Below are 24,563 nucleotides of genomic sequence, written 5' to 3'. Positions count from 1 at the left end.
CGGTGCTGTATAGATGGAGAAGTCTTGAGGCTACTGTAAAAATAAGACTGAAAACCAGAAGCAGGAGGCTTAAGTCCAAATCCTGAGAACACCAGAGGACTCCTGACTCCAGGGAACATTAATCAACAGGAGCTCATCAAACGCCTCCATACCTACACTGAAACCAAGAACCACCCAAGGGCCAACAAGTTCCAGAGCAAGACATACCACACAAATTCTTCAGCAACACACCCCTGAGCTTCAATATACAGGCTACCCAAAGTCACTCCAAACCCATTGACATCTAATAACTCATTACTGGACACTTCATTGCACTCCAGAGAGAAGAAATACAGCTCCACCCACAAGAACACCAACACAAGATTCCCTAACCAGGAAACCTTGACAAGCTACTCGTACAACCCCACCCACAGCCAGGAAACTCCACAATAAAGACAACTCCACAAACTGCCAGAATACAGAAAGGCCACCCCAAATACAGCAATATAAACAAGATGAAAAGACAGAGGAATACCCAGCAGGTAAAGGAACAGGATAAACCCACTAAACCAAGCAAAAGAGGAAGAGATAGGGAATCTACCTGATAAAGAATTCCGAATAATGATAGTGAAAATGATCCAAAATCTTGAAAACAAAATGGAATCACAGATAAACAGCCTAGAGACAAGGATTGAGAAGATGCAAGAAAGGCTTAACAAGGACCTAGAAGAAATAAAAAAGAGTCAATATATAATGAACAATGCAATAAATGAGATCAAAAACACTCTGGAGGGAACAAATAGTAGAATAACAGGGGCAGAAGATAGGATTAGTGAGGTAGAAGATAGAATGGTAGAAATAAATGAATCAGAGAGAAAAAAAAAAGAATTAAAAGAAATGACGACAACCTCAGAGACCTCTGGGACAATGTTAAATGCCCCAACATTCGAATCATAGGAGTCCCAGAAGAAGAAGACAAAAAGAAAGACCATGAGAAAACACTTGAGGAGATAATAGCTGGAAACTTCCCTAAAATGGGGAAGGAAATTATCACCCAAGTCCAAGAAACCCAGAGAGTCCCAAACAGGATAAACCCAAGGCAAAACACCCCAAAACACATGTTAATCAAATTAACAAAGATCAAATACGAAGAACAAATATTAAAAGCAGCAAGGGAAAAACAACACATAACACACAAGGGGATTCCTACAAGGATAACAGCTGATTTTTCAATAGAAACTCTTCAGGCCAGGAGGAAATGGCAGGACATACTTAAAGTGATGAAAGAAAATAAGCTTTACAGACAAGCAAAAGCTGAGAGAATTCAACACCACCAAACCAGCTCTCCAACAAATGCTAAAGGATCTTCTCTAGACAGGAAACACAAAAAGGGTGTATAAACTCGAACCCAAAACAATAAAGTAAATGGCAACAAGATCATACTTATCAATAATTACCTTAAATGTAAATGGGTTGAATGCCACAACCAAAAACCAAAGATTGGATGAATGGGTAGAAAAACAAGACCCCTATATGTTGTCTACAAGAGACCCACCTCAAAACAAGGGACACATACAGACTGAAAGTGAAGGGCTGGAAAAAGATATTCCACGCAAATAGAGACCAAAAGAAAGCAGGAGTGGCAACACTCATATCAGATAAAATGGATTTTAAAACAAAGGCTGTGAAAAGAGACAAAGAAGGACACTACATAATGATCAAAGAATCAATCCAAGAAGAAGATATGACAATTATATATGCACCCAACATAGGAGCACCGAAATATGTAAAGACAAATGCTAACAAGTATGAAAGGGGAAATTAACAATAACACAATAATAGTGGGAGACTTTAATACCCCACTCACACCTATGGATAGATTAACTAAACAGAAAATTAACAAGGAAACACAAACTTTAAATGATACAATAGGCCAGTTAGACCTAATTGATATCCATAGGACATTTCACCCCAAAACAATGAATTTCACCTTTTTCTCAAGTGCACATGGAACTTTCTCTAGGATAGATCACATCCTGGGCCGTAAATCTAGCCTTTGTAAATTCAAAGAAATTGAAATCATTCCAAGCATCTTTTCTGACCACAATGCAGTAAGATTAGATCTCAATTACAGGAGAAAAACTATTAAAAATGCCAACATATGGAGGATGAACAACATGCTGCTGAAAAACCAACAAATCACAGAAGAAATAAAAAAGAAATCAAAATATGCATAGAAATGAATGAAAATGAAAACACAACTTAAAACCTGTGGGACACTGTAAAAGCAGCACTAAGGGGAAGGTTCATAGCAAAACAGGCTGACCTCAAGAAACAAGAAAAAAGTCAAATAAATAACCTAACTCTACACCTAAAGCAACTAGAAAAGGAAGAAATGAAGAACCCCAAGGTTAGTAGAAGGAAAGAAATCTAAAAAACTAGGGCAGAAATAAATGCAAAAGAAACAAAGAGACAATAGCAAAAATCAACAAAGCCAAAAGCTGGTTCTTTGAGAGGATAAATAAAATTCACAAACCATTAGCCAGACTCATCAAGAAAGAAAGGGAGAAAAATCAAATCAATAAAATTGGAAATGAAAATGGAGAGATCACAACAGACAACACAGAAATACAAAGGATCATAAGAGACTACTATCAGGAATTATATGCTAATAAAATGGACAACTTGGAAGAAATGGACAAATTCTTAGAAAAGTACAACTTTCCAAAACTGAACCAGGAAGAAATAGAAAATCTTAACAGACTCATCACAAGCACGGAAATTGAAACTGTAATCAGAAATCTTCCAGCAAACAAAAGCCCAGGTCCAGACGGCTTCACAGCTGAATTTTACCAAAAATTTAGAGAAGAGCTAACACCTATCCTACTCAAACTCTTCCAGAAAATTGCAGAGGAAGGTAAATTTCCAAACTCATTCTATGAGGCCACCATCACCCTAATAACAAAATCTGACAAAGATGCCACAAAAAAAAGAAAACTACAGGCCAATATCACTGATGCACATACATGCAAAAATCCTTAACAAAATTCTAGCAATCAGAATCATGACCAAGTGGGCTTTATCCCAGGGATGCAAGGATTCTTCAATATCCACAAATCAATCAATGTAATACGCCACATTAACAAATTGAAAAATAAAAACCATATGATTATCTCAATAGATGCAGAGAAAGCCTTTGATAAAATTCAACATCCATTTATGATAAAAACTCCCCAGAAAGCAGGAATAGAAGGAACATACCTCAACATAATAAAAGCTATATATGACAAACCCACAGCAAACATTATCCTCAATGGTGAAAAATTGAAAGCACTTCCCCTAAGGTCAGGAATAAGACAAGGCTGCCCATTCTCACCACTACTAATCAACATAGTTTTGGAAGTTTTGGCCACAGCAATCAGAGTAGAAAAAGAAACAAAAGGAATCCAAATTGGAAACGAAGAAGTCAAACTCTCACTGTTTGCAGATGATATGATCCTCTACATAGAAAACCCTAAAGACTCTACCAGAAAATTACTAGAACTAATCAATGAATATAGTAAAGTGGCAGGGTATAAAATCACACACAGAAATCCCTTGCATTCCTATACACTAATAATGAGAAAATAGACAGAGAAATTAAGGAAACAATTCCATTCACCATTGCAACGAAAAGAATAAAATACTTAGGAATATATCTACCTAAAGAAACTAAAGACCTATATATAGAAAACCATAAAACACTGCTGAAAGAAATCAAAGAGGACACTAATAGATGGAGAAATATATGATGTTCATGAATCGGAAGAATCAATATAATGAAAATGAGTATACTACCCAAAACAATCTATGGATTCAATGCAATCCCTATCAAGCTACCAATGGTATTTTTCACAGAGCTAGAACAAATAATTTCACAATTTGTATGGAAATAAAAAAACCTCGAATAGCCAAAGCAATCTTGAGAAAGAAGAATGGAACTGGAGGAATCAACCTGCCTGACTTAAGGCTCTACTACAAAGCCACAGTCATCAAGACAGTATGGTACTGGCACAAAGACAGAAATATAGATCAATGGAACAAAATTGAAAGCCCAGAGATTAAATCCACGCACCTATGGACACCTTATCTTTGACAAATGAGGCAAGAATATACAATGGATTAAAAACAATCTCTTTAACAAATGGTGCTGGGAAAACTGGTCAACCACTTGTAAAAGAATGAAACTAGAACACTTTCTAACACCATACACAAAAATAAACTCAAAATGGATTAAAGATCTAAACATAAGACCAGAAACTATAAAACTCCTAGAGGAAAACATAGGCAAAACACTCTCTGACATACATCACAGCAGGATCTTCTATGACCCACCTCCCAGAATATTGTAAATAAAAGCAAAAATAAACAAATGGGACCTAATTAAACTTAAAAGCTTCTGCACAACAAAGGAAACTATAAGCAAGGTGAAAAGACAGCCTTCAGAATGGGAGAAAATAATAGCAAATGAAGCAACCGACAAACAACTAATCTCAAAAATATACAAGCAACTCCTACAGCTCAATTCCAGAAAAATAAATGACCCAATCAAAAAACAGGCCAAAGAACTAGACATTTCTCCAAAGAAGACATACAGATGGCTAACAAACCATGAAACAAACCATGAAAAGATGTTCAACATCACTCATTATCAGAGAAATGCAAATCAAAAGCACTATGAGGTACCATTTCACGCCAGTCAGAATGGCTGCAATCCAAAAGTCTACAAGCAATAAATGCTGGAGAGGGTGTGGAGAAAAGGGAACCCTCTTACAATGTTGGTGGGAATGCATACTAGTACAGCCACTATGGAGAACAGTGTGGAGATTCCTTAAAAAACTGGAAATAGAACTGCCATATGACCCAGCAATCCCACTGCTGGGCATACACCCTGAGGAAACCAGAACTGAAAGAAACACATGTACCCCAATGTTCATCGCAGCACTATCTATAATAGCCAGGACATGGAAGCAGCCTAGATGTCCATCAGCAGATGAATGGATAAGAAAGCTGTGATACATGTTCAGAATGGAATATTACTCAGCCATTAAAAAGAATACATTTGAATCAGTTCTAATGAGGTGGTTGAAACTGGAGCCTATTATATAGAGTGAAGTAAGCCAGAAAGAAAATCACCAATACAGTATACTAACGCATATATATGGAATTTAGAAATATGGTAACGATAACCCTGTATGCAAGACAGCAAGAGACACAGATATATAGAACAGACTTTTGGACTCTGTGGGAGTGGGCAAGTGTGGGGTGATTTGGGAGAATAGCATTGAAACATGTATAATATCATATGTGAAATGAATCACCAGTCTAGGTTCGATGCATGATACAGGATGCTCAGGTCTGGTGCACTGGGATGAACCAGAGGGATGGTATGGGGAGGGACGTGGGAGGGGGTTTCAGGATGGGGAACATGTGTACACCCGTGGTGGATTCATGTTGATGTATGGCAAAACCAATACAATATTGTAAAGTAATTAGCCTCCAATTAAAATAAATAAATTTATATTTAAAAAATTAACTTTAATGGACTATTTTGTTGGGATTAAACTTCTTTTCCTAAAAGATGTATTGAAATAGTAGATAAAGCTTTGCCATCCAAATAAATAAAATTATAGGCGGTTCTAATGATATTTATTGCAAGATTATGTGTGTGTGCTCAGTCGCTTAGTCGTGTCCAAATCTTTGGAGGACCACAGCCCTCCAGGCACCTCTGTCCACGGAATTTTCCAGGCAAGAATAGTGGAGTGGGTTTCCATTTCCTCCTCCAGGGGATCTTCCTGACCCAAGAATCAATCCATGCCTCCTGCATCTCCTACATTGGCAGGTGAATTCTTTATCACTAGCCACCTGGGAAGCTCTATTGCATGATTGCTGTGTGCCAAAAACCTTAATAACCTTCTGTGTATTAGCTCTTTTAATACACTTAGTATCCTATAAGGTAGGAATTACTAATTTTAATAGATGAGAGAATATTTGAGGTTCAGATAGACTAGGACTTGAACCCTAAACTATCATGAGTCAGTAGGTATTACTAGAGATGAATGAGTAGGCATCACAGATGAGGAAACAAGAAGCCTCAGTTACACAGGTGGGAATAAAGAAGTGGTTAATTACAAAGTTAGTGTCCAGCAAAGGAGGAAAAAATGCAAATGTGACTTTTGGAAGTGGAAATTTTTCTTTCCTGGTTTTCTGTCCATAGTTAACACTTACTGAGTGCTGACTCTGTACAGGGCTGCACATTTAATATTTGACATGTATTAGTTTATTACTTCTCACAATGGCCCAATCAAGTAATAGTATTATCTCATTTTACAGATGGAAACAGTGAGGCACAGAGAAAGGAAAAGGAGCTCGATGGAAACCACAAAGCCTGAGCCATGGAGCCAGGGAGTCTACATCACTAGCCATTAGAACATACTTAAGCTTGTTCCCAACATACTTCCAACTATTTATTGTCCAGGAAAATTATTTTTACTTATTTGAGCCTCCAAATTTATCTTAAATTTTTCTTCTAAATACCTTATTTAAGGAATTTCAGAGTTCATAAGCATGCCCAATAAAGAGCAGACAAAAGAAGAGAAATGTGATAAAACTAATTTTTGGTATTTCCTAGAAATCTGGGGAAGAATTTTGATAATAGACAACTTATAAAGCATGAAGAGTTTTTTTTTTTAATTTTATCCTCTAGATATACATTAAATTTTTTATCATTATGATAAAAATGACTATTTTAAGGAGTAGTGATTATAACAACCGGGGGTGCCATTTACCAGGTGTTTACTCTATGCACAGCACTGTGGTAAGAGTTCCATAATCATTCACTTAAGCATCACATCATTCCATGAGGTGATTTTATCTTGGGAAATGATCTTAGTCTAAAAACACAGCAGGTAGGGGAGGAGCTAAGATGCCAGAGGAGTAGGACGGGGAGAACACTTTCTCCCCCACAAATTCATGAAAAGAACATTTAAACGCCGAGTAAATTCCACAAAACAACTTCTGAATGCCGGCAGAGGACATTAGGCACCCAGAAAAGCAACCCAAGTCTTCGAAAGGAGGTAGGGAAAAATATAAAAGACAAAAAAGGGACAAAAGAGGGAGGGACGGAGTTCCGTCCCGGGAAGGGAGTCTTAAAAAGAGAGAAGTTTCCAAACACCAGGAAACCTTCTCACTGCCGAATCTGTGCCGAGCCTTGGAAGCACAGAGGGCAACATAACAGGGAGGAAAAATAAATAATTAAAACCCGCATATTGTGAGCCCTACGGTAACTCCCCCAGCGGAGAAGCAGCGCAGACGCCTGCATCCGCCATTAGCAAGCGGGGGCTGGGCAGGGAGGCACGGCACGGGCTGCGTCGCAAGAATCTGGCCAGAATACCCCGAGCACTATCTGAGCGAAATAATTTGGACTAGCAAACCAGACTGTGGGATATCTACCACGCAAAAAGCCAGCCCCAACCTATGACACCGCCAGGCCCGCACACGGAATAAAGGACTGAACAGAGATAGCCGGCGGCAGACCATCCCCCTCCGGTGAAAGGCAGCCAGAGCCGGAAGGGGACAATCACAGCCCCAGAGAGACATTATCTATAAAACTGTAAGCAGGCTTCTTTGCTAACTAAAACTTCTTGGGGGTCTGGACAGTCAACATCTGCCTGAGAAGGTGTGCCGGTACACAACTAGATAACCGAGCGGCGGGGAGGTGATAAGTCGCAGCAATCGGGCGCGCAAAACACCTCATCACCTGAGCTGCTCGGATCTGGGAAGGGCACAAAACGCAGGCCCAACGGAGAGTCTGCGCCTCTGAGGACAACCCGAGTGCCTGAACCTGAGCGGCTTGGACCTGGGAAGTACAGGCAACCCAGGCCGGCCGCGGATGGTTTGCGGCGGCGCAACCTAGAGCCTGAGCAGCGCGGGCAGAGAGGCTACACGCGCTGTGAACGGGGGGCAGACCCAGTGTGGCTGAGGCACTGCGAGCACACGCCAGTGATATTTGTTTGCAGCATCCCTCCCTACCTCCCCTCAGTGCGACTGAACAAGTGAGCCTATTAAAAAAAAAAAAAAATTAAGTCCTCTATTATTCCTTTAATTTCCACTTTTATAACCGATTACTTTGCAAAAAAAAAGAAGACCCTATTTTTTTTAAAGCAAACTTCATATATATTTTTTTTAATAATTTTTTGACCTTTTTTTTCTTTTTCCTTCTTTTCTTTAACATTGTATTTTTGAAATTCCAAACTCTACTCTAGATTTTTAATTTTAGCTTTTTAGTATTTGTTATCAATTTTGTACCTATACTTTTTTGTTTTTGTTTTTATATAATTTCTATGACCCTTTTTTATTTTTTCTTTTTCTTTTTCTCTGTTTCTTTCTCTTCTTCTTTTAAATAACATTGTATATCTGAAATTCCAAACTCTATTCTAGATTTTTAATTTATGCTTTTTGGTATTTGTTATCAATTTTGTACCTGTTTTTTTTGTTGTTTGTTTGTTTGTTTGTTTTATAATTTATGCGACCTTGTTTGTTCTTGTTTGTTTTTTTCTCTCTTTCTTTTTCTTCTTCTTTTTTGAACATTGTATTTTTGAAATTCCAAACTCTACTCTAGATTTTTAACTTCTGCTTTTTGGTATTAGTTATCAATTTTGTACCTATATTTTCTTTATAATTTTTACAACCTTGTTTGTTTTTGTTTGTTCGTTTTTTCTCTCTTTCTTTTCCTTCTTCTTTTCTTTAACATCGTATTTTTGAAATTCCAAACTACTCTAGATTTTAAATTTTTGCTTTTATGTATTTGTTACCAATTGTACCTTTAAGAACCCAATCTTCAGTACCCATTTTTCACTAGGGAGCGAGATTACTGGCTTAACTGCTCTCTCTCCCTTTGGACTCTCCTTTTTCTCCACTAGGTCGCCTGTGTCTCCTCCCTAACCCCTCTCTACTCTACCCATCTCTGTGATTTTCTGTGTGTTCCAGACGGTGGAGAACACTTAGGGAACTGATTACTGACTGGATCTGTCTCCCTCCTTTTCATTCCCCCCATTTATCCTCCTGGCCACCTCTGCCACCTTCTTCCTTCTTCTCTTCTCTGTATAACTCTGTGAACTCTGAGTGGTCCAGCTGTGGAGTGCACATAAGGAAGAGATTACTGAATAGCCCACTTTCTCCTCTATTGATTCCACCTCATCTCATTCGGGTCACCTCTAACTCCCTCCTCACTCTTCTCTTCTCCATATAACGCTGTAAACCTCTCTGGGCGAAACAAGTTTCAGGGCAAGACATACCGAGCAAATTCTCCAGCAGCAAGGAACACAGCCCTGAGCTCCAAGATACAGGCAGCCCAAAGTCACCACAAAACCATAGACATCCCATAACTCATTACTGGACATTTCATTGCACTCCAGAGAGAAGAAATACAGCTCCACTCACCGGAACACCGACACAAGCTTCCCTAACCAAGAAACCTTGACAAGCCACCTGTACAAACCCACACAGAGTGAGGAAACGCCACAATAAATAGAACTCCACAAACTGCCAGAATACAGAAAGGACACTCCAAACTCAGCAATTTAAACAAGATGAAGAGACAGAGGAATACCCAGCAGGTAAAGGAACAGGATAAATGCCCACCAAACCAAACAAAAGAGGAAGAGATAGGGAATCTACCTGCTAAGGAATTCCGAATAATGATAGTGAAATTGATCCAAAATCTTGAAATCAAAATGGAATCACAGATAAATAGCTTGGAGACAAAGATTGAGAAGATGCAAGAAAGGCTTAACAAGGACCTAGAAGAAATAAAAAAGAGTCAATATAAAATGAATAATGCAATAAATGAAATTAAAAACACTCTGGAGGCAACAAATAGTAGAATAACAGAGGCAGAAGATAGGATTAGTGAGGTAGAAGATAGAATGGTAGAAATAAATGAATCAGAGAGGATAAAAGAAAAACGAATTAAAAGAAATGAGGACAATCTCAGAGACCTCCAGGACAATATTAAATGCTACAACATTCGAATCATAGGGGTCCCAGAAGAAGAAGACAAAAAGAAAGACCATGAGAAAATACTTGAGGAGATAATAGTTGAAAACTTCCCTAAAATGGGGAAGGAAATAATCACCCAAGTCCAAGAAACCCAGAGAGTCCCAAACAGCATAAACCCAAGGCAAAACACCCCAAGACACATATTAATCAAATTAACAAAGATTAAACACAAAGAACAAATATTAAAAGCAGCAAGGGAAAAACAACAAATATCACACAAGGGAATTCCCATTAGGATAACAGCTGATCTTTCAATAGAAACTCAAGCCAGGAGGAAATGGCAAGACATACTTAAAGTGATGAAAGAAAATAACCTACAGCCCAGATTATTGTACCCAGCAAGGATCTCATTCAAATATGAAGGAGAAATCAAAAGCTTCTCAGACAAGCAAAAGCTGAGAGAATTCAGCACCACCAAACCAGCTCTCCAACAAATAATAAAGGATATTCTCTAGACAGGAAACACAAAAACAGTGTATAAACTCGAACCCAAAACAATAAAGTAAATGTCAATGGGATCATACTTACCAGTAATTACCTTAAACGTAAATGGGTTGAATGCCCCAACCAAAAGACAAAGACTGGCTGTATGGATACAAAAACAAGACCCCTACATATGTTGTCTACAAGAGATCCACCTCAAAACAGGGGACACATACAGACTGAAAGTGAAGGGCTGGAAAAAGATTTTCCATGCAAATAGGGACCAAAAGAAAGCAGGAGTAGCAATACTTATATCAGATAAAATAGACTAAAACAAAGGCTGTGAAAAGATACAAAGATGGTCACTACATAATGATCAAAGGGTCAATCCAAGAAGATATAACAATTATAAATATATATGCACCCAACACAGGAGCGCCGCAATATAAGACAAATGCTAGCAAGTATGAAAGGAGAAATTAACAACAACACAATAATAGTGGGAGACTTTAATACTCCACTCACACCTATGGATAGATCAACTAAACAGAAAATTAACAAGGAAACACAAACGTTAAATGATACAATAGACCAGTTAGACCTAATTGATATCTATAGGACATTTCATTCCAAAACAATGAATTTCACCTTTTTCTCAAGTGCACATGGAACCTTCTCCAGGATAGATCACATCCTGGGCCATAAATCTAGCCTTCGTAAATTCAAAAAATAGAAATCATTCCAAGCATCTTTTCTGACCACAATGCAGTAAGATTGGATCTCAATTACAGGAGAAAAACTATTAAAAATTCCAACATATGGAGGATGAACAACACCCTGCTGAATAACCAACAAATCACAGAAGAAATCAAAATTTGCATAGAAACTAATGAAAATGAAAACACAACAACTCAAAACCTGTGGGACACTTTAAAAGCAGTCCTAAGGGGAAAGTTCATAGCAATACAGGCATACCTCAAGAAACAAGAAAAAAGTCAAATAAATAACCTAACCCTACAGCTAAAGCAACGAGAAAAGGAAGAAATAAAGAACCCCAGGGTTAGTAGAAGAAAGAAATCTTAAAAATTAGGGCAGAAATAAATGCAAAAGAAACAAAAGAGACAATAGCAAAAATCAACAAAGCCAAAAGCTGGTTCTTTGAAAGGATAAATAAAATTGACAAACCATTAGCCAGACTCATCAAGAAACAAAGGGAAAAAAATCAAATCAATAAAATTAGAAATGAAAATGGAGAGATCACAACAGAGAACACAGAAATACAAAGGATCATAAGAGACTACTATCAACAATTATATGCCAATAAAATGGACAACGTGGAAGAAATGGACAAATTCTTAGAAAAGTACAACTTTCCCAAACTGGACCAGGAAGAAATAGAAAATCTTAACAGACCCATCACAAGTACAGAAATTGAAACTGTAATCAAAAATCTTCCAGCAAACAAAAGCCCAGGTCCAGACGGCTTCACAGCTGAATTCTACCAAAAATTTAGAGAAGAGCTAACACCTATCCTGCTCAAACTCTTCCAGAAAATTGCAGAGGAAGGTAAACTTCCAAACTCATTCTATGAGGCCACCATCACCCTAATACCAAAACCTGACAAAGATCCCACAAAAAAAGAAAACGACAGGCCAATATCACTGATGAACATAGATGCAAAAATCCTTAATAAAATTCTAGTAATCAGAATCCAACAACACATTAAAAAGATCATACACCATGACCAAGTGGGCTTTATCCCAGGGATGCAAGGATTCTTCAATATCCGCAAATCAATCAATGTTATACACCACATTAACAAATTGAAAAACAAAAACCATATGATTATCTCAATAGATGCAGAGAAAGCCTTTGACAAAATTCAACATCCATTTATGATAAGAACTCTCCAGAAAGCAGGAATAGAAGGAACATACCTCAACATAATAAAAGCTATATATGACAAACCCACAGCAAACATTATCCTCAATGGTGAAAAATTGAAAGCATTTCCTCTAAAGTCAGGAACAAGACAAGGGTGCCCACTTTCATCACTACTACTCAACATGGTTTTCAAAGATGTTTTAGCCACCAGCAATCAGAGAAGAAAAAGAAATAAAAGGAATCCAAATTGGAAAAGAAGAAGTCAAACTCTCACTGTTTGTAGATGACATGATCCTTTACATAGAAAACCCTAAAGACTCTACCAGAAAATTACTAGAACTAATCAATGATTATAGTAAAGTTGCAGGATATAAAATCAACACACAGAAATCCCTTGCATTCCTATACACTAATAATGAGAAAACTGAAAGAGAAATTAAGGAAACAATTCCATTCACCATTGCAACAGAAAGAATAAAATACTTAGGAATATATCTACCTAAAGAAACTAAAGACCTATATATAGAAAACTATAAAACACTGGTGAAAGAAATCAAAGAGGACACTAAGAGATGGAGAAATATACCATGTTCATGGATTGGAAGAATCAATATAGTGAAAATGAGTATACTACCCAAAGCAATTTATAGATTCAATTCAATCCCTATCAAGCTACCAACGGTATTCTTCACAGAGCTAGAATAATTTCACAATTTGTATGGAAATACAAAAAACCTCGAATAGCCAAAGCTATCTTGAGAAAGAAGAATGGAACTGGAGGAATCAACCTACCTGACTTCAGGCTCTATTACAAAGCCACAGTTATCAATACAGTATGGTACTGGCACAAAGACAGAAATATTGATCAATGGAACAAAATAGAAAGCCCAGAGATAAATCCACACACCTATGAACACCTTATCTTTGACAAAGGAGGCAAGAATATACAATGGATTAAAGACAATCTCTTTAACAAGTGGTGCTGGGAAAACTGGTCAACCACTTGTAAAAGAATGAAACTAGAGCACTTTCTAACACCATACACAAAAATAAACTCAAAATGGATTAAAGATCTAAACATAAGACCAGAAACTATAAAACTCCTAGAGGAGAACATAGGCAAAACACTCTCCGACATACATCACAGCAGGATCCTCTATGACCCACCTCCCAGAATATCGGAAATAAAAGCAAAAGTAAACAAACGGGACCTAATTAAACTTAAAAGCTTCTGCACAACAAAGGAAACTATTAGCAAGGTGAAAAGACAGCCTTCAGAATGGGAGAAAATAATAGCAAATGAAGCAACTGACAAACAACTAATCTCAAAAATATACAAGCAACTCCTACAGCTCAAGTCCAGAAAAATAAATGACCCAATCCAAAAATGGGCCAAAGAACTAAATAGACATTTCCCCAAGAAGACATACAGATGGCTAACAAACACTTGAAAAGATGCTCAACATCACTCATTATCAGAGAAATGCAAATCAAAACCACTATGAGGTACCATTTCACGCCAGTCAGAATGGCTGCTATCCAAAAGTCTACAAGCAATAAATGCTGGAGAGGGTGTGGAGAAAAGGGAACTCTCTTACACTGTTGGTGGGAATGCAAACTAGTACAGCCACTATGGAGAACAGTGTGGAGATTCCTTTAAAAATTGGAAATAGAACTGCCTTATGACCCAGCAATCCCACTGCTGGGCATACACACTGAGGAAACCAGAAGGGAAAGAGACACGTGTACCCCAATGTTCATCGCAGCACTGTTTATAATAGCCAGGACATGGAAGCAACCTAGATGCCCATCAGCAGATGAATGGATAAGAAAGCTTTTGTACATATACACAATGGAGTATTACTCAGCCATTAAAAAGAATACATTTGAATCAGTTCTAATGAGATGGATGAAACTAGAACCTATTATACAGAGTGAAGTAAGCCAGAAAGAAAAACACCAATACAGTATACTAACGCATATATATGGAATTTAGAAAAATGGTAACAATAACCCTGTATACGAGACAGCAAAAGAGACACTGATGTAGAGATCAGTCTTATGGACTCTGTGGGAGAGGGAGAGGGTGGGGAGATTTGGGAGAATAGCATTGAAACATGTATAATATCATGTAAGAAACGAGTCGCCAGTCCAGGTTTGATGCACGGTACTGGATGCTTGGGGCTGGTGCACTGGGACGACCCAGAGGGAGGGTAGGGGAGGGAAGAGGGAGGAGGGTTCAGGATGGGGAACGCGGGTACACCTGTGGCGGATTCATTTCGATATTTGGCAAAACTAATACAATATTGTAAAGTTTAAAAATAAAATAAAATAATAAAAAATAAATAAATAAAAACACAGCAGGTAGAACAGAAGCCCAAATCATTGACTGATGCAGATTTAGACATCCATATTTATCAGGAAAAGTATGATACCCTGGTGAAAAGTTTCAGGTGATAGGAATGCAACCAGCACTTAGTAACTATGTGTAGTATCTATCTTAGTATCTAGCCTGCTATGAAAGGGGGTCAAAAGTTGAGGACATGCAGATTCACAGAGTTTGGGCCAACACCTCCAGAGTTTATGATCTCAGATGGATACAGTTCCATGTGATCTGCACAAGGCACTGCAGAAACACAGGGAAGAACATGGGAATCCTTTACTGAAACTTTGAAGAAGAGATTGACAACTGAATTTCACATGCTAGAGAAACAGAGAACATGAATAATTTGGGGTAGCAATCACAATTCCTGTAAATTTTGACCAAAAGGGAGCTGGGCTGAGAAGGTAGAATGGCTTGTCCAAGTTAGCACCAGGTGTTCTGTGTCCTCTTAGAACCAGCACCCCATATTCACCAACCCAGAGCCTCGACACTTTGTTGCCCAGGGCAGCTGTTCCCAGCATGTCTCTGGCAGATGCATTAGCAGAGTAATGCCTACATCAGAGAGACTTGGGTTATCATTTCACAGCTCTTCCAGATAAGTTTTCTCAGATGCTCTTCACAACCATTTGTGAATGAGAAAAGCAAGAACTTTCATTTCCATTTATAGGTAAGAAAATGGTAAGCTAGGAAGGTAAGTGGTTGTCCTAAGTTTTCCTAGGAAGGTACTACAGGTCATGAAGAAAGACAGGACGAATCTGACTCGGGAAATCCCAGAGACACAGTTGTATGTAGAGGAGCCTGAAAGGGGAAGGAAATGTCCAGAACTGTGACTCTGTGTCCAGGAGCCCTTGTGAACCAAACTGCATTATATGGATGGAGACATGTGCTTTTCCTGTTTTTCCCCATCTGCTGTGGGTATCAATATAAAACTCAGAATGAAGAGCATGGAATCTGAAGGAACAAATTCCAATCATAAGTGGAGAAATATAGGTCTGTCTGACCTCCCTTCTATTATACTTACAGTTGAAAATTTTCTTACAGCCATCGGATTAACTAATGCATCCCACTTTGCTATACCCTTTTCTCATGGGGAGGGGTCCTTCCTTCTGTGTGTGATCTTAAGTCATGAAGTTTGCCATCAGTAGTTGTCAGGAAAAAAGGTCTTCTGAAATGTCAATTATAAAAAATCCAAATTACAGTTTTTTAGTAGACTCACATTATTTTATTGGACAATATTCACCAGTTTCAATAGGCTGGCTCTCCCTAGGTAAGGGCCTTTTATGACCAACCCAGAATGGCAGATAACCTATGAAGAAGAGGTAAGATCAAAATGAAGGACTCCACATGAGCTGTGCCAATACTTTTTCCTTGAGTCACCATTAAAGACCTATAACTGTCGCTCTCAGAAGCTCCCAAGTTAGGGCCTTCAGATTTCATGCTCCTAAATTCTGAAGCAATTCAAATAGGCTTTTAATAAGTTTTATTTCTATTTACAGGTCATACTCTAACCAGCCTTATAGTGGATATTGGGCTTCTGTTGTGGGTCAGCTGGTAAAGAATACACCTGCAATGCGGGAGACCTGGGTTCAATCCCTGGGTTGGGAAGATTCTCTGGAGAAGGGAAAGGCTACCCACTCCAGTATTTCGGCCTGGATAATTTCATGGACTGTATAGTCCATGGGGTTGCAAAGAATGGACACGACTGAGCAACTTTCAGTTTCATAGTGGATATTACATATTATATTAACATATATAAAATGTATGAGCTTATATTTAAATTTATTTACACATATACATTTATGAGACATTTATTGCCAGCTGCCTCAAACTGTTAACAGAAGTTGTAGAAGACAAAAATAGTATCCAAACAAAAAGTCAACACTCTAAAGAAGGAAACAGCAGATTCCTCTGTGTGACAGAGATCCCTTCCTTGAAGCCAGTCTCATTTCTTTCTTCCACATTCTCATGAATTTTATTGAGCCTAATCCTAGCTACACACACAATTCTCCTCACGTGATTGGATTTCAGGCCCATCTGATGGCCCATATAACCATAGCCAGTGCTTCTCTACTTCTGTCTCACTATGGCACAAAGACAATGATGTGTGTACAAGAAACATGTTGACCCAGAAGTGACCCAAGTCCTGATGCTCCAGGAAATAAGGGGAATGATTATTTTGATATGCTTATTTCCCACTTGGAGCACACCAGTTGGGAATTCTATCAGAAGTCATGAATCTACATGAATAAATAGAAACAATTTTTTGGATGAATCTTTCACTTGAGAATATATGGTGATTTTTCACGATTCAGAATAATTATTTAGTTTGCAGAATATGATAACTACACCCAGAGAAGAAATTCCATTAGCCTGATATTGTGCTGAGATGGTGTTTAGTGTTAACATTCTTGAATATTAATAGGGAGGGTAAGACTGTATACCAGCTGGATTTAAGATTGCAGGAGAAATATCAACAACCTCAGATATGCAGATGATACCACCCTAATGGCATAAAGAGAAAAGAAACTAAAGAGCCTCTTGATGAGTGTGAAAGAAGAGAGTGAAAAAGATACCTTAAAACTAAATATTCAAAAAACGACCATGGCATCCAGTCCTAACACTTCATGGCAAATAGAAGGGGGAAAAGAGGAAGCAGTGACAGACTTTTATTTTCTTGGGCTCCAAAATCACTGCAGACAGTGACTGCAGCCATGAAATTAAAAGACGCCTGCTCCTTAGTTGGAAGAAAAGCTATGACTAAGCTAGACAGCATATTAAAAAGCAAAGACATCACTTTGCCAACAAAGATCTATATAGTCAAATCTACGGTTTTTCCAGTAGTCATGTATGGATGTGAGAGTTGGACCATAAAGAAGCCTGAGTACTGAAGAATTGATGCCTTTGAGTTGTGGCATTGGAGAAGGCTCTTGAGAGTCCCTTGGACTGCAAGGGGATCAAATCAGTCAATCTTAAAGGAAATCAACCCTTAATATTCATTGGAAGGACTGATGCTGAAGCTGAAGCTCAAAAACTTTGGCCACCTAATGCAAAGAGCCAACTCATTGGAAAAGATCCTGATGCTGGGAAAGACTGAAGACAGGAGAAGGGGGTGACATAGGATGAGGTTGGAAGGCATCACCAACTCAGTGAACATGAGCTTGAGCAAACTATAGGAGATAGTGAAGGACAAGGAAGCCTGGGGTGCTGCAGTCCATGGGGTTACAAAGAGTCAGACACAACTTAGCAAGTGAACAACAATGATTGTTTTTGTTCAAGTATTATTGGTCACCTTATTATTATTAACCTTTTCTTTGTAAGTAACACATGTTTTATCAGAAAAAAAGGTGCAGTAAATATTTGTCCTTTATGGTAATACAGTGCATAATTTAGTTCATCTTGGCAATCTTTCCATGAGAGATGCTTGTTTCTATTATGAAATATGCTTAAAGTAAAGGGAATCCACACCAGACACCTGGAAGGCAGAGGGAGAACCACTCACCCAGCATGTCACTGCTTCAGATCAACCTTGACGTGACTGTGCAGACACTCCTGCCCCAGGTGTTACTCATGTTAACTCAGCCTCTCAATCACAGCCACACCTTTCTCTCACAAACATGGTATTTATTTAAGATTATAGGACACATCACCAGGCTGAAAGGCCCACCATCAGCCCCTGTGAAAAAGCCTTGAGAAACAGGCTCTCTGTTCTTCCCTGTGGAGAACTCTTACAGGGCTGATACATTACCTGAAAGAAAACTTGAAATGATGAGGGCAGCGAGTCATCCATATGTCCAATGTCTTTGGAGAAACGGTTTAAAATTCTTCCTGTAAGAACAGGATATGAGAAATTACTCTTTCACCTAGACAGGCCTTTCAAGACAAACAATTCATGATGAAATAAAATAATATTTTAAATACATGTTTTTTTTAATGTATTTCATAATCACATGAAATGAACTGATGTTAGTGGTAAAGAAGGAAAAAATAGCGTAATACCTAAAAAAGAAATCAAAATACCACCAAATAGCAGTGGGTGGGATTGAAATTGGCCCCCCTGGTTTTTAAAAGAATGGCAGGGGGGAAGGTAAGGAATCTTGTGGAAGGGTTGATGGATTTTATTTATTTATTTTTTAATAAATTTATTTATTTTAATTGGAGGTTAATTATTTTACAATATTGTATTGGTTTTGCCATATATCAAAGACTTCATTCCAAGTACTTCTTATCATTGATTTTATTTACCTTCTCAAAATCCACTAAAACAGTGTATCCTAAATGCTGCAGAATTGGAATATGAGAATTTCTAATATCTACTGCTTTTAATGACTTAATTCAAACAACCCTCAAGCTACACATGTTTTATCAGAAAAAAAAGGTGCAGTACATATTTGTCCCTTAAGTATATATACACACACAATCTATTTGAGTATAGCAACTCCTAGGAAATGTTTTTATCTACCTGTCTCAGCTTCGTTTATAATTGAAGCTTCAGGAAGTCAACCTGAAGGTGAGATGTGGGACCTCTATCCGCTCTTCTTGACCTTGGTCACAGATAGCCTTCCCATCAACCCACAACTGGACAGTGAATGAGCAGCGGTTGGGGCTGAGTTTCCACTGCTGGGATGTGAGGCTCTGCTGTTGTCCACAGGGCGTCTGGTTCACTGGAAGCACAGAGTGTACCTACACCAAGAGCTGGGGTCACTGGAGGCTTTCACCCTTGGTCAGGCCAGCAATATACAGGCTGGGCCTCCAATTTTCCTGTCTCAGGCTTAGGAAATACAGATGAAGAAACTGTCTTTTAGTGACGCCTTTGGCAGATCTGGTGACAACTCTTCGATATTCCAAGAATGCCCACTTTAGAGAGTGATTCTCGGGATTAAATAGGCTCTTGCAGGTGAAAGAACCCGGTCACGATGCCAGGTAAGTTACCAGGCGCTCAACCACCAAGGTGAGATGATGATTCTGACCCCCAGGTTCTGCAGCATCACGTCCCCTGGGAAAGTCCACCAGGTGCTACAGGAGGGTCCACTTGGTAAAATTCAGATTCTGACTCAGGAGTGCTGGGGGAGCCAGAGAGTCTGCATTTCCACCAAGCTGCCACATGACACCCTTTCTGCAGTTTCCCAGATCACATTTTGAGGGGCAAGAAGTTAGGTTATTAAATCAGTTCTGCTTTAGGAACATTACAATCAAATGGGTTATTTTCCAGATATTCTAGTGAATTTTGTGAACTGCATAGTCTATTTTTTAAGATTTATTTATTTATTTAATTTTTGGCTGTGCTGGATCTCCATTGCTGCACATGGGCTTTCTCTAGTTGTGTCGCGGTGGCTTCTCTTGTTACTGAGCATGGGCTTTAGGCACACAGGCTTCAGCAGTTGTGTACATGGACTTAGTTGCCCCACGGCATGTGGAATCTTCCCAGACCAGGGATTGAACCAGTGACCCCTGCACTGGCAAGTGGATTCTTAGCCACCAGACCACCAGGGAAACCCTGCATAGACATTTTTTAACTTCTCAAAGCAGTAATACCAAAATAAGGAAAATATATGTCAGAAAATGTTAAAGATATAGTTTATATGCAGATGGTTCCATCAATGGAAGAATACAACTATCTAACATAGGCAGAATTTGGAAACACAGTAAATACAATTCAGCTTAGAAAATGTTTAAAGCAATGATAGAATTTTTTTTAATGAAAAGGCTACTCAGAGATGAACAGTACATGAAAACCATCCCTTTACCTTTCACCAGATGTGGTTGACAAGGTCTGAGAGACTGAGGATTGGCAAAGTTCATAAAATACAAGGAAAACAAAAACAATGAGAAAAACCATCTCCCCACACAGCAACTACAAAAACTGAAAAATATCAAATATCATCAAAAAACTAAACTCTTATGTACCAATGATCTGAGTGCAGAAAATGTGAGGTCAGCAAGTTTAACAGTTATTTCTTGCACCAAGAAACATTAAGAGAACAGATAGTGTTTTCAGAGTATTTATTTCCTCTGGCTTTGGGATAGACTGTTGTAATTAGAGCTCTAATTCCAAGTTTATGACCTTGCAGTATTAAAGTTCTCTCAAAGGTCTCCATGTGAAAGCTTTATGATAAACTCCCTTCACACACATGCTATGACTCTTCATCTGAATGACACATGACACATGGCCCCTACTGGAATATCTCCAGGGATACAGAGGGAAAGGGTATTCACAGTAAACAAGGGGGACCCAATCCATTTTCAGACTGTTCTGTTAGGGCTTTCTCACATTAAACTGAATCTTGTCTTCCTGGAAGATCCAAACTCTGCTGCTTATTCTCTCCTTATAAAGCACACAAAGTGAATCTAATTTCTCTCAATATGACAATCTTTCAAATACTTGAAGGAAGTGAATCATATCCTTTCCATCCACTATTCCTTGGTGCCTCAATGATCTCTCATAAGGCATGGTCCTATCCTGGCCACCGCCTCTTGACCAGACTCAGATGGCCAGTCCCAGTTAACGCCTTGTGCCCAGGAGTAAAATCACCACCATCCCCACCCTGCATAACCAGTCACAAAGCTGTCAAACATGGTAAATTCTGGAGGCCAGATCATATTTTTGATATGGGTATAATGAAAATCCACATCAATCCCATCTATGGCACAGGTAGATTTAGGGGAGCAACTGAGTAATACATATAAAAAACTTTAAAAGTATGTCCCTTCTCACCCAGAAATTCTATTTCTAGGAATGTATCCCAGGAGTTAAAAAGTGCATCAGAAATGTACAATGTGGCATATTTGGAGAGTCAGAAGCAGAAAACAACCTGAACAAGTCTGAAATAAGCCTGAAATATATATGCACAATTTAAATTTTCTGTGGCATTTTTCTACAATGACTATCTTTACTTGTATAAAAAGGAAGAGTTGTGGGGACAGCAAGAGAAAGACTGGGGGAAAGAAGGAAGGGAAATCAAGTGTTAAGGAGAGGAGGGAGGTAGTAGAAAGAGTGGAGGAAGAGGGAGAAGAAGGTAACCTCCTTGAAGCCCATGGTATCTGAGAACCAATAAGGGTCCTCTCAACTGCTATGGTCCACGTTTTTCTATTTCATTCATAAGGCAGAATACCATGAAAGATGTCACTGAACTTCTCATCAAAATCCAAATTCACAATGGTTATATTTTACATGGTCTCTGGGTCTGGCTTCTTTCATTCCGTCTAAGGTTTTTGAGGTTCACCTGTAATGTAGCATGTGTCTTTTTAAGCCTCATTTTTTTATATGTATCTTGGACTATGGAAATAATGTTAGACAGAAAGCAAATTTGAGTGATTTTCTTATTCGAGTTCAAAATGGGTCATAAAGCAGTGGAGACAACTCACAACATCAACAAGACAACTGGCCCAGGAATTGCTAATAAATGTACAGTGCAATGGTAGTTCAAGTAGTTTTGCAAAGGAGATGAGAGCCTTAAAGATGAGGAGCACAGTGGCCAGCCATCAAAAGTTGACAATGACCAACTAAGATCAACGCCAACTATTCTACAGTCATTCAGCATTTGAAAGGTGAAAAGGTTCAATATGTGGGTGTCTCATGAGCTGACCACATATCAAAAAAATTGTTTTAAAGTGTCATCTTCTCTTATTCTATGCAACAACAATGAACCATTTCTTGATTGGATTGTGACATGAGACAAAATTTTATACAATTGTATATGACAACCAGCAATGACCAGCTCAGTGGCTGGACTGAGAAGAAGCTCTAAAACATTTCCGAAAGCCAAAGTTACACCAAAAACTGGTCGTGGTCACTGTTTGGTCATCTGCTGCCCATTTGACCCATTACAGCTCTTTGAATCCCAGCAAAACCATCACATCTGAGAAGTATGCTCAGCAAATTAATGAGATGCACCGAAAACTGCAATGCCCACAACCAGCATTGGTCAACAGAAAGGGCCCGATTCCTTAGGACAACAACGGGCAGCATATCACACAACCAACACTTCAAAAATTGAACGAATTGGGCTACAAAGGTTTTTTTTTTTTTAATTTGCCTATTTTTAATTGAACAATAATTGCTTTACAGAATTTTGTTGTTTTCTGTCAAACCCCACCATGAATCAGCTGTAGGTATACATATGTTTCCTCCCTTTTGAACCTCTCTCCCATTCTCCCTCCCCAACCCATCCCTCTAGGTTGATACAGAGCCCCTGTTTGAGTTCCCTGAGGCATACAGCAAATTCCCATTGGCTATCTGCTTTACATATGGTAATGTAAGTTTCCATGTTACTCTTTCCATACATCTCACCCTCTCCTCCCCTCTCCCCATGTCCATAAGTCTGTTCTCTATGTCTGTTTCTCCACTGCTCCCCTGCAAATAAATTCTTTGGTGCCAGTTTTCTAGAGTCCATATATATGTGTTAGTATATGATACTTATCTTTCTCTTTCTGACTTACTTCACTCTGTATAATAGGCTCTATATTCATCCACCTCATTAGAATTGACTCAAATGCATTCCTTTTTATGGCTGAGTAATATTCCATCATGTATATGTATCACAACTTCTTTATCCATTCATCTGTCAATGGACATCTAAGGTTTCATCCATGTTCTAGCTATTGTAAATAGTGCTGCAACGAACATTGGGATACATATGTCTTTTTCAATTTTGGTTTCCTCAGGGTATATGCCTAGGAGTGGGTTTGCTGGGTCATATGGTGGTTTTAATCCTAGTTTTTTAAGGCATCTTCATAGCGTCTTCCACAGTGGCTGTACCAATTTACATTCCCACAAACAGTGCAAGAGGGTTCCCTTTTCTCCACACCCTCTCCAGCATTTATTGTTTGTGACTTTTTGATGATGGCCATTCTGACCAGTGTGAGGTGATACCTCATTGTGGTTTTGACTTGCATTTCTCTAATAGTAAGTGATACTGAGCATCTTTTCATGTGTTTGTTAGCCATTTACATGTCTTCTTTGGAGAAATGTCTGTTTAGGTCTTTTCCCCATTTTTTGATTGGGTTGTTTGTTTTTCTGGTATTGAGTTGTATGATCTGCTTGTATATTTTGAAAATTAATCCTCTGTCAGTTGTTTCATTTGCTACTATTTTCTCCCATTCTGAGGGTTGTCTTTTCATCTTGCTTCTAGTTTCCTTTGCTGTGCAAAAGCTTTTAAGTTTAATTAGGTCCCATTTTTTTGCTTTTGTTTTTATTTCCATTACTCTAGGAGGTGGTCACGGAGGATCTTGCTTTGATTTATGTCATCAAGTGTTCTGCCTATGTTTCCCTCTAACAGTTTTATAGTTTCTGGTCTTACATTTAGGTCTTTAATCCCTTTTGAATTTATCTTTGTGTATGATGTTAGGAAGTGTTTTAATTTTATTCTTTTACATGTAGCTGTCCAGTTTTTCCAGCACCACTTATTGAAGAGACAGTCTGCCCCATTGGATATTCTTGCCTCCTTTATCAAAAAAAGGCACCCATATGTGCATGGGTTTATTTCTGGGCTTTCCATCTTGTTCCATTGGTCTATATTTCTGGTTTTGCGTGTGCCAGTACCATACTGTCTTGATGACTGTAGCTTTGTAGTATAATCTGAAGTCAGGAAGGTAGATACCTCCAGCTCCATTCTTCTTTCTCAAGACTGCTTTGGCTATTTGGGGACTTCTGTGTTTCCAGATGAATTGTGAGATTTTCTGTTCTAGTTCTGTGAAAAATATCATTGGCAATTTGATAGGGATCACATTGAATCTGTAGATTGTGTTTGGTAATATAGTCATTCACAATATTGATTCTTCCTACCCACGAACATGCAAT

At 38.5% G+C, this 24,563-nt stretch overlaps 1 protein-coding gene across 2 annotated transcripts in view; it reads right to left on the bottom strand.

The window, feature by feature from the left end:
- The window catches only part of LOC113902482 (multidrug resistance-associated protein 4-like), a 298,821-nt gene that overhangs the window by 66,506 nt on the left and 207,752 nt on the right, over window positions 1-24,563 (bottom strand). For both annotated transcript variants that reach the window (XM_027557816.1, XM_027557814.1), the window contains exon 20: window positions 18,513-18,592. In XM_027557816.1, the coding sequence (XP_027413617.1) occupies window positions 18,513-18,592 (80 nt within the window). The remainder of the gene's footprint in view (window positions 1-18,512; window positions 18,593-24,563) is intronic.

Source organism: Bos indicus x Bos taurus, chromosome 12, assembly GCF_003369695.1.
Source record: "Bos indicus x Bos taurus breed Angus x Brahman F1 hybrid chromosome 12, Bos_hybrid_MaternalHap_v2.0, whole genome shotgun sequence".
Lineage (NCBI taxonomy): Eukaryota > Metazoa > Chordata > Mammalia > Artiodactyla > Bovidae > Bos > Bos indicus x Bos taurus.
This window is presented reverse-complemented; position numbering and strand designations above follow the sequence as displayed.